Source organism: Capsella rubella, unplaced genomic scaffold (genome assembly GCF_000375325.1).
Source record: "Capsella rubella cultivar Monte Gargano unplaced genomic scaffold, Caprub1_0 scaffold_6, whole genome shotgun sequence".
NCBI lineage: Eukaryota > Viridiplantae > Streptophyta > Magnoliopsida > Brassicales > Brassicaceae > Capsella > Capsella rubella.
The window spans coordinates 14,240,687-14,252,149 of NW_006238918.1; the positions used below are offsets into that span (position 1 = coordinate 14,240,687).

Sequence of the window (11,463 nt, forward strand, 5' to 3'; positions counted from 1 at the left end):
TTCAGATTTACATGTTTGTATATTGTAATTTGCATTTGATTACTTTATCAAAAAACAAATTTGCATTTGATAACTTATGAGTTATGACTCTTAAAAAACACCCAATGGTCTTCCATTTTGTTGATTAAATACTCTTTCACAGGTCAAGCGGAGTTGTGAAAGGATTTGGTTTCCTTGAGAGCAAGAATCAAAGCAAGGAAGCAGCAAAGCCAGGTTTTGCTGACCTGACATTATGTCTCTTGGAAGTAATAATATCTAAACTCGACTTAAAAGATAACATTCGGGCATCTGCTGTATGCAAAACATGGCGTGAAGCTGGTGTATATGTCCGGAAGGTAGACAAGCCTCCTTGGCTTATGTACATACCTAAACGTGGTAACTTGTTTGAACTCTACGATCCATTGTAGCAGAAGTTGTACACACTGGATCTACCCCAGCTAGCTAAATCCACGGTGTGTTACTCAAGAGACAGATGGTTACTAATGCGCAAAAACATTTCAAAAGAAATGTTCTTCTTCAACCCGTTTACTCGTAAGCTCATAAACTTACCAAAATGTACATTATCCTATGATGCATTCGCTTTCTCTTGCGCACCTACATGAGGTACTTGCCTGTTGCTAGCGTTTAAGCATGTTGGGTATGGTAGGACGAGGACAAGCACTTGCCATCTTCAATCACCCGAATGGGTTACTGAGGACTTACAATTCCATCTTCAATTTGGCTGTGATACACTTAAGCACAGCAATGTTGTCTATGCCAAACGTCGCTTCTATTGCCTTGATGGTAAAGGATACTTGTATTACTTTGAACCTTCTTCTCGAGTATGGCGTTTTAGTTATACGAATTCACTGGAATGCCCCTACTTAAGTAGATATAACTACAAGTATGAGCGGAAGAAGAAGAGAATTTTCTTGGCCGTGAGGAAAGGTGTGTTCTTCAAGATGTTTACATGCGGTGGTGAGAAGCCGATTGTGCATAAATTAGAAGATTACTATTGGGAGGAGATCAATAGTACTAAACTTGATGGATTGACAATATTTACGAGTCTTTATTCCTCTGAGACAAGACTTAATCTCCCATGGATGAGGAACAGTGTTTACTTTCCAAGGCTTCGTTTTAATGTCAAGCGTTGTGACCCGTATTCGTTTGACGAAGAGAGGTATTATCCTCGTAAGCAGTGGCAAGAACAGGAGGATTTATGTTAATTTGTTAATTTGTAATGTTTTAAACTTGTTAGTTCTTAATATGTTAATTTGTAAGCTTACGAGGATAATACCTCTATGTTAATATGTAATGTTCTAAACTTGTTAGTTCTTAATTATAATCCTGAGTTGAGAACTCATAGCTCCATGGCCGATGAACAATATTTAATCCTTAACATTAGGCTAAGTAATTGAAATAGCTGGTGATGATGACACAGTAATTCACTAGCACAAACCAATATATTTGTCAACGTTAAATAATTGATAATGTACATAATGTATAAAACAAGAAGAAAAAGTATTTGTATATAATTATGAAAAATAGAAGACCATATATGAAAATTAGTTTTTCTACTAAAATTGTGTGTGAAATAAAACACAGAGATAAGATTTTGTTTCCAAGTTTATTTATGTCATAATTACATTTTTATTTCACTTTTTGTGTTTTTTTTTTAATGAGTGTTTATTACACATTTTGCTTTTATTACACTTTTTTTTTTTGTTGCTTTCTCTCTTTGTAACTGATTTTCATTAATTAAGAAAGAAATCTAAAAAATCCATATGGCAAATATTTACTGGCTACGTAACTTGTGATTTGGAGGATTAAGGATAAACAAGATAAGATTATAAATCTTTACCAAAAAAAAAAACAAGATTATAAATTGACAAAGACCTCTAATCACTTCTTAAAACATCCCCAAATCCAAAACGACAACAAACCCTAAAAACGCTCTTGAGGATGTTGCCAGTGTCGTTGTCCCGTCAAAGTCCACCGCCGTCTCCGAAGATGGCGTCACCTTCTTCACCGTCTCCGAAGATGGCGTCACCTTCTTCGGAGAAGAGTGTTAGTTTTGTTTTTGTTGTTGTTTATTTTTGTGTTAGTTAGCAGATCAGTTCTTTATATATTGAGAAGAGTTTAAAAGTCCTAACTGAAAATTCATTAATTGTTTTGTAGAGCCACGGATCTTGTGATCTCCGATCAGCCTGTCTCCGATCCAAGTTTCGCTGAGCTGCCAACAGACGTCCTTGGTATCATAATGTCTTCTCTTTTCTTAAAAGACAACATCCGTGCATCCGCGGTTTGCAAATCATGGTGTGGAGCCGCGGTATCGGTCCGGGTAGTGGAAAAGTACCCATTGCTTATGTACTTTCCTAAACATGGCAACTTGTTTGAACTCCGTGATCCATTACAGCGGACGATGTACACTTTGGATCTGCCAGAGTTAGCTAGATCCACTGTGTGTTACGCCAAAGATGGCTGGCTACTTATGGGTAAACAAGGATTGAAAGACATGTTCTTCTTCAATCCGTTTACTCGGGAGCTGGTTACTTTGCCGCAGTTTCGTTGGCCTTATGATGCCGTAGCCTTCTCTTGTCCTCCAACGTCAACTAATTGTGTGGTGCTAGCGCTAAGCTTTTCACATGAGCATGTCAGTGTCAGCACTTGCCATCCTGGTGCAACTGAGTGGACTAGTGAATCCTTCCCTAGTTTTCTAAGACGGTTTCATAACCAGAGCAACCTTGTGTATCGGGAAGATCGATTCTATACCTTCAACGCAAACGGAACTTTGTTTAGCTTTCATCCATCTTCCCGAACATGGAATCATAGATGTGCAGATACACTGGTATGCCCTTATATCTATGATAGAGAGAAATATGGTTGGAATGAAAAATCAGTTGCCTTGATAGAGAAGAAAGGAGATCTTTTTGTCATGTTTACAAGCGGCAGCGAGAAGCCATTGGTGTACAAATTGATATCTAAGAAGTGGGAGGAGATAAGTAGGACTCGACTTGATGGCATGACAATCTTTGTCAGTTATTACAACGCTGAGCTGAGAACTAACCTCCGTCATGCATGGATGAGGAACAATGTCTATTTTTCAAGGTATGATTACAATCACCAACGTTGTGTAACCTACTCGTATGATGAGAGCAGGTACAGTTCGAGCAATGAATGGCAGAGGTGGAGAGAGCTATGTCCTCGTCATACCCTATGGATCGATCAGCCTCCAGAGGATGTGTGATCTTTTCTGAAACTTTCTGCATAGCAATTGAGAAGGTTTTTTTTTTTTTTTATGGTGTTAGTGTGTAACTTGTCATTTGGGAGTTCACACTGTTGTAATAAAGAACCGTTTCGGCTTTCGTTTATGGTCTTAGTGTTTTTTGTTTTCTAAAATTAACATTGAACCATTCAGCGTAATATTGCAAGCCATAAACTTGTATAAATGGAATTTATTTGGCCCTTTGATTGAATGGGAAAAATTTACTGCACTTATACAGTATAAAACAAAATAGTTTATTAATCAGAACTTCAGAAGTAAAAAGAATTAATCATTGTGTAACATAAGTGAAATTACTTATATTGAGAAGTAATATGAGTACATGAGAACGCAAAGAAGGAAGTCTTAGCTCGTGTAAACCACACGTGATGACTTTTTCTCTCCGAATAGCCAAAGCTTTTTCTCGCCTCTCATTTTGTTTACCTCTCCTATGTCCAGTGCTGCGAGAAGGCTACCACTTAATAAAGGCTCGTTGCTGCTATGCTTCTCGGCTTGCAACTCCTCGCGGGGGTGGTGGCTTCAAATCGGGTTTTTCTATTGTCTATGGCAGTGAATACTTAATCAAGCACACCAAAGTTCTTTAAGCCAAATGTCGCGTTTATTGCCTTTATGGTGTTATACGAGTTCTTTTCGAGAATGAGCAAAACCATGTCCGGTGCTGATAGATTTATTTATAGCAATGTTGTCTATGCCAAACGTCGCTTCTATTGCCTTAAGATGGTAACAAATTCTTATATTACTTTGAACCTTCTTTTCAGAGTATGACGTAATTATAGTCATACGAGTTCTCTGCACTGTCCCTATTTTGATGGATATAGCTACCACCCCGGCTCATAATAAATCTGGTCCCTTGGGCAATATTTTTTTTTTTTTGACATTTGTTCAGTAAACAAAAATAATTGACATTTTTTGAATTTTATCTTAAATTTTGGGCCATTTTTAGTAAAATGAAAATCCATTATAACACTTTTTAAATTATATGGGCCTTGTTAAAATAAAATATGTAGCATTTGGAAAATTTTGGCCTTTTTACTTAGAATTTCGGACCCATTTACATATTTTTAAAGACCATTTTCTTATGTGATTTTTTCAAAAATTCATGGCCCCCTTGCCCGTAACCCCTCTACCCACCCTATTTGAGTCGGGGCTGCCTACCAGTATGAGCAGAAGAAGAAGAGTATATCTTCTTGGCTTTGAGGAAATTAAGGTGTGTTCTTCAAGATGTTTTACATGCGGTGGTGAGATGTCGACATGCCCGGTTCAACAGGGGTGGGCAGAGGGGCAGTGGCCCATGGGCCCGAGTACTTTAAAAAAAAATTCTAAGATTAAAGGGCCCATTTTTGTTGTAAAATAGTAAAATAGGGGACCAAAATAATATTAGATCCATATAATATGATCCATTTTCGTTTTTTCCTTTTGTGAAAGAGCCTCTTTATGTATAAAAATATCTTTAAAACATGTTTTATGGGCCCAAAAAAATTGAATCTCTTTAGTATAAATTAGATAAAAGACCAAAAAAAAAATTTATGCCAAATTGTTGAGCCGGGGCTGGATGTCGATAGTGCATTAGAAGATTACTATTGGGAGGAGATCAGTAGTACTACAATTGATGGAATGACAATATTTCCGAGTCTTTATTTTCATCTGAGATGAGACTTACTTTCCAAGGCTTCGTTTACTTTCCAAGGCTTCGTTTTAATGTCAAGCGTTTCGTATCATATTTGTTTGATGAAGAGAGCGAGGTATTAATAATGCGCTTAAGCAGTGGCAAGAACAGGAGGATTTATGTCCTCTTGAGAATCTTTGGATTAGGCCACCGAAGAAGAAAGCTTTAGACTACATGTGATGTGACGATGTGAAGATAGCTTTTAGAACACCTCTGGTTATGGTGGAAGAGTTAGATCATCTCATTTATCTTAGAACATGTCGGACAACTCTTTGGGGTTAAAAGGACATGCTCTTCTTCTCATGTTTGAGATTTCTTTTCGAGAGATTGCAGTATGTTATCCTCCTATATTGAATAATTGTGTCGTGCATGGTAGTTTAAAATTTGGTCACTGAGCTGTATGAGCTGCTCTACGGAGCTCGGTTGTTCCCCATGTCTACGCTTATTCCTTTCGATCCACAAAGTATGGACTGTAGCTTGGAAGACAAGCCTTAAGATGAAATGGGCAGACCCTTTGAAAGTTGTATAGTAGAGAGGAGATTGATGACCTGTGTAAAACAAATTGAAAATGAGTGCGGAGAAGTTTACGAGTGAGCACCCGGCCCCCAGATTCGAGAAGAGTAAGAGCAGTTCAAGAAAAGGTGATCGATCGTCTCCCATGGGGCTTGGCAGAACACACACGAGGGGTTCCATGTAATCATGCGAGCACCCGTTATAATTCTGTTGTTTGCGACCAGCCAAAGCATAAACGAGTACTTTGGTATCAAAGCTTCCCTAATGCTTTTGATCAACGCAATAAGCATATCAAGCTTTTATATGTTAATAATGGTTTCTATTACTTGATAGAGAAGAAAGGGAAACTCTTTAATTTGTACTGTTTACATACATCAACGAGAAGACAAAATTTTCTATAAAGAAGCCAAAATCTTCTAGACCTGATGGTTTGCAATCTTTGTTAGTTATAATTCTGACTCTTCTCCATGGCCGATGAACATTGTTTAATCCTTAACATTATGCTCTAACTGAAGTAGCTGATTGATGACACAGTAATTCACTAGCACAAACCACTAGATATGTCAATAATTGACAGTACATAATATAATACAACAAGTATTTGTAAATACTTATGAAAGTAGAAAACAAAATATATGGAAAATTATTTTTTCTATTATAATTGTGTGTGAAATAAAACACAGAGAGCCTGACGACGACCAAATTTGTTTCCAAGTTTATTTATTTCATAATTAAGTTCTATTACATTTTTTGTGTTTTGTTTTAATGAGTTTTTAACACACAGTTTGTTTTTATTACACTCTTTTTTTATCACACTTTCTGTCTTTTTGACTGATTTTTTATTAATTAAGATAGATATTTTTTTTTGAACAAAATTAAGAAAGATATCTATAAAATCCATGTGGCAAATATTTACTGCCTAATTGTGATTTCTAAGATTAAAGATAAACAAGATAAGATTATAAATTAACGAAGACCTCTAATCACTTCTTAGTCATTTCTTAGACATCCCCAAATCCAAAACGACAACAAAACCCTAAAAAAGCTCTTGAGGATGCTGCCAGTGTCGTTGTCCCGTCAAAGTCCACCGCCGTCTCCGAAGATGGCGTCACCTTCTTCGCCGTCTCCGAAGATGGCCTCACCTTCTTCGCCGTCTCCGAAGATGGCGTCACCTTCTTCGCTGTCTCCTACCACCGTCTCACGTATAGGGTTCGTCATTCTCTTAAACATTTTATTACAAATCACAATATTTGACAAGTTCCATGGTGTTTGGTTCTCTTATTGACTCTGAAGTGAATCTAGTGTAACGTTTCTATGATATTTATAGATGGGAATTGACTTAAATACATTTCAGGGTTCTTAATACATTTCCCATGTAAAGAGTTTTGTTTCTGTTGTTGTTTATTTTTGTGTTAGTAATTAGCAGATCAGTTCTTTATATATTGAGAAGCGTTTAAAAGTCCTAACTGAAAATTCATTGATTGTTTTGTAGAGCCCAGGATCCTGTGATCTCCGATCAGCCTGTCTCCGATCCAAGTTTCGCTGAGCTGCCAACAGACGTCCTTGGTCTCATAATGTCTTCTCTTGTCTTGAAAGACAACATCCGTGCATCCGCGGTTTGCAAATCATGGTGTGGAGCGGCGGTATCGGTCCGGGTAGTGGAAAAGTACCCATTGCTTATGTACTTTCCTAAACGTGGCAACTTGTTTGAACTCCGGGATCCGTTACAGCAGAAGACGTACACTTTGGATCTGCCAGAGTTAGCTAGATCCACTGTGTGTTACGCCAAAGATGGCTGGCCACTTATGCTTAAACAGGGATGGAGACTCTTTATGCGGCTGTTCTTCTTCAACCCGTTTACCCGGGAGATGGTAACATTGCCAAACATTTATGAGGCTTTTGATAAGGTAGCATTCTCTTGTCCTCCAACATCAGACAAATGTGTGTTGGTAGCGCTAAACTTTCTCCATGGGCATGTCAAGGTCAGCACTTGCCATCCTGGTGCAACTGAGTGGACTACTGAATCCTTCCCTAGTTTTCTAAGACTGTTTCGTAACCAGAGCAACCTTGTGTATCGAGAAGATCGATTCTATACCTTCAACGCAAAGGGAACTTTGTATAGCTTTCATCCATCTTCCCGAACATGGAATCATAGATGTGCAGATAGACTGGTATGCCCTTATATCTACGATAGAGAGAAATATGGTTGGAATGAAAAATCAGTTGCTTTGATAGAGAAGAAAGGAGAACTCTGTCATGTTTACAAGCGGCAAGGAGAAGCCATTGGTGTACAAATTGATCTCTATGAGGTGGGAGGAGATAAGTAGGACTCATCTTGATGGCATGACAATCTTTGTCAGTTATTACAACGCTGAGCTGAGAACTAATCTTCTTCATGCATGGATGAGGAACAATGTCTACTTTTCAAGGTATAATAAAAATCGCCAACGTTGTGTAACCTACTCGTATGATGAGAGAAGTTACAATCCGAGCAATGAATGGCAGAGGTGGAGAGAGCTATGTCCTCAGAAAACCATATGGATCGATCAGCCTCCAGAGAATGTGTGACCAATTTATAAGGTTTATGTTTTTTTTTATGGTGTTAGTGTGTAACTTGGCATTTGGGAGTTCACACTGTTGTAATAAAGAACCGTTTCAGCTTTTCTTAATGTCTTTTGTTTTGTAAAATTAAGATTGAACCTTTTTTTATTCTCCATTTGCTATTGTTGAGAGTTGAGAGACACAAATGTTTATATTCTCGTTCCGACATTCAAAGTAATATTGCAAGCCATAGACTTGTATGAAGGTCTCATTAGATGTCCCAAAAATGGAATTTATCTCACGTTTTGATTTATTGGGTCATTAGCTTTTAAACTCGATAACTTTTGGGAAAAGACTTAACAGGTTATTTAATTTACTAAGGCAAAACGTTATTAATATGTATTAATTGATATTTCCTCTTTTTCGTTTTAGAGTTAAAATTGTTGTTTTATATTACTTGTTGTTTTGTTTTTATAAAGTATATTTCTGATTTTTAGAATTTAAAAATTGCTGCACTTATACACAGTATCAAACACAAAACTATAGTTTATTAATCAGAAGTAAATAAAAAAAAATCACATATGTGAATTTTTTTTTATATATAATAATAATATAAATATCATTAATCAAAATGAAAGAGTAGGATATACAAGAGACAGCCTAAAGATTGAAACCTTGCCAAAAAAAAAAAAAAAGGAAGAAAACAAGGCAACAAAAACTGGGACAACGAGATGATAAATCATCTTAGCAAAAGTGACATTAAAGTGGTGAAACGCCTTCTCCGCCTTCTTCTCGTGATCAATGAGTTTGAAAACTGTGAGAAGACTGTTGCCTGGGATGCAAGTTTGTGATAGCAAACTCAAAAAGATGCTCTTAAAGAGCTTATTAAGCTAGAAATATAAAACTGAAATTAGATAGCTCATTGAGCTTTATTGTGTGCAAGTAAATACAAAGAAAGGAGAGAGCTTTAATTTGCATTGTCACCAAGATTAGTAAGACTTTGATTCAATCATTAAAATGGTGAAGAAGGAGAGTTGCCTCTTCGACGACTCTCAAGGTTAAAGACAATGATGTTCACTACACACTTTATATAGTAATCTATCTTGCTAGAGAACCCTAGTTACATGGCCTTGTTTGTCTCATAGTATTGGGCTTGTTGGCACTTCAAAGCCTTGTGTTAAGGATGTTCTAATGGTTTCCTCAACGTAATCGCATGTTACCAACAGATGATCTCGATGAGTAGCACAAAAGCAACAGAGAGGAGATACATTTAAACCCCAAGAAACTAACCTCTGTCTTGTTGGTAACCTGTTCTGACGAGAGACTCACATCTTAAAGGCATGCTTAGGGACAGTTCCCTTAAACCAAACCGTCTTAGTCCACGGTTTGGCATCACTCCTAGCTTGGCCTTAAAATCTCCCATGCATGTTCTTGAGGAGGAGTAACCATGACATTAAGGAATACCATTTATAGCGTTAGTCCAGTAGTATATGTCAGTTGTAGATGAAAGACTTTTGGTAGAGAGAGGGATCGTCATTAAGTGGGATTAAAGAGAGACTTCAGGATCAGATCTTCCACTGGTTGCACTCGCCACTGTACTGTTGATTTGGAGTCTTAGTTTCCTTGGCCCATCCAATCTGATCAATTTGAAGTAATATGAGAACGCAAAGAAAGAAGTCTTAGCTCGTGCAAACCACATGCATGCACGTTATGACTTTTGTTTACCTCTCATGTGCCCGTTGCTGCTATGTTTCTTGGCTTGCAACTCGTCGGGGGTCTTGGCTTCAAATCGGGTTGTTCTATTGTCTATGGCAGAGTTTTTTTCAATGAGTTTTTAATTTCACATTTTTTATTTTATTACACTCTCTTTTTTTGTTGCTTTGATCTGTCTTTTTGACTGATTTTTATTATTTAAGGAAGATATTTTTTTTTAACAAAATTAAGAAAGATATCTATAAAATCCATGTGGCAAATATTTACTGCCTAATTGACTAGTGATTTGGAAGATAAAGGATACACAAGATAAGATGAGAGAACGTTGTGTATTTACTGACTAGTGACTAGTGATTACAATCGCCAACGTTGTGTATCCTACTCGTATGATGAGAAAAGGTACATTTAGAATTATGTCCTCGTCATACCCTATGGATCGATCAGCCTTTAGAGAATGTGTGACCTTTTTTGAAAGCTTTCTGCATAGAAATTGAGAAAGTTTATTTTTTTATGGTGTTTGTGTGTAACTGGGCATTTGGAGTTCTCACTGTTGTAATAATGTTTACAAGAAACCGTTTCGGCTTTTGTTAATGTCTTATTTTTCTTAAGTTAACATTGAACCAGTTTTTATTCTCCCTTTGCGATTGTTGAGACACACAAATGTTTATATTCTCGTTCGGACATTCAAAGTAACATTGCAAGCCATAGACTTGTATATATCAGCTTTGCAGGTCTTATTAGATGTCCCATACATAAATGGAATTTTTAATTTACGTTAGTTTACATGGGTCATTAATTAGTTAGCTTTTAAAGTCAATTACTTTGAAGGAAAAACTAAACAGGTCATTTAAACAGGTTACTAATAAGTTCCCTAATCATGTAAGATTCTTTTATAAGAAGAGCAACCTTGTCTCTAAGGCCAATATCGATTTTACTACTTCAGTTCAGATGGAACTCTAGATTTTGAGAAAGATTATGAATTCAAGAATTTAAAGAATAACTCTCTTTATTTGCTTAAGAAAATAACTCAAAACTTAAGCTTTCTAAAACCCTTAATCTCTCTCTAATCTCTTAAGGTTACCACAACTTTGATAACTCATATATATAGAGAAGAGATAATCCTTATTCTAATAGGAATTGTATCTAGATAACTCCTAAACACAATCTAATCCCTAAGTCATAACTCAACTAGGAATAAGTAGCTTGTCTCCTAAGTCTTCTTCTTCAAGCTTATCCCAACAATCTCCCCCTTAAGCTTGAAATCTTTCTTTGACAAGCTATGGACTCCAATGAGATCTCTCATTACCTTGAACTTGTTCTTCTCAAGTGCTTTAGTTAAGATGTCTGCTCTTTGTTCCACTCCCGGAACATGTATCACCTCCACTTGTTCATTTTCAACGCATTCACGTATAAAATGATACCTTCGATGAATATGCTTGCTACGCCCATGAAACACTGGATTTTTAGTAAGTGCAATAGCGGATTTGTTGTCAACTTGAATTGTCACCTTCTCACATTCTTTATCAATGATTTCAGCGAAGAGATCCTTTAACCAAATGGCTTGCTTAGCAGCTTCTGTAGCAGCCATGAATTCTGCTTCACAAGAGGAAAGTGCCACGACCTGCTGTTTGTGAGAATTCCAAGTAATCGGACACTCATTGAAATAGAAAACATGACCAGCTGTACTTCTTCCATCATCCACATCCACACTATGACTGCTATCACTGTACCCTACTAATCCAGATTGATCTCCACGACGAAAACAGAG

At 36.9% G+C, this 11,463-nt stretch overlaps 3 protein-coding genes across 3 annotated transcripts; all 3 read left to right on the plus strand.

The window, feature by feature from the left end:
• The first annotated feature begins 356 nt into the window (after positions 1-356).
• Positions 357-1,205, plus strand: LOC17882181 (F-box protein At4g00893). The gene is given in 1 exon segment (XM_023781515.1): positions 357-1,205. A coding segment is annotated over 1 exon segment (849 nt).
• Positions 1,206-1,763: 558 nt separating this feature from the next.
• On the plus strand, positions 1,764-3,342 carry LOC17882172 (F-box protein At4g00893). Its single transcript, XM_023780351.1, has 3 exons — positions 1,764-1,785; positions 1,941-2,046; positions 2,158-3,342. The coding sequence occupies exons 1-3, from the start codon at positions 1,764-1,766 to the stop codon at positions 3,224-3,226; spliced, it is 1,197 nt and encodes a 398-aa protein (XP_023636119.1). The 3' UTR covers positions 3,227-3,342.
• A 3,115-nt stretch (positions 3,343-6,457) lies between these two features.
• On the plus strand, positions 6,458-8,157 carry LOC17883705 (F-box protein At4g00893). The gene is given in 3 exon segments (XM_023779969.1): positions 6,458-6,650; positions 6,934-7,692; positions 7,694-8,157. Coding segments are annotated over 3 exon segments (1,230 nt in total). The 5' UTR covers positions 6,458-6,495; the 3' UTR covers positions 8,010-8,157.
• Positions 8,158-11,463: the final 3,306 nt, after the last annotated feature.

Coding starts and splice junctions, on each gene's coding strand:
- LOC17882172 (XM_023780351.1), top strand. CDS start 1,764: ATGGCAAATATTTACTGGCTAC. Junction 1,786..1,940: donor GGCAAATATTTACTGGCTAC/GTAACTTGTGAT, acceptor AACGCTCTTGAG/GATGTTGCCAGTGTCGTTGT. Junction 2,047..2,157: donor CACCTTCTTCGGAGAAGAGT/GTTAGTTTTGTT, acceptor ATTGTTTTGTAG/AGCCACGGATCTTGTGATCT.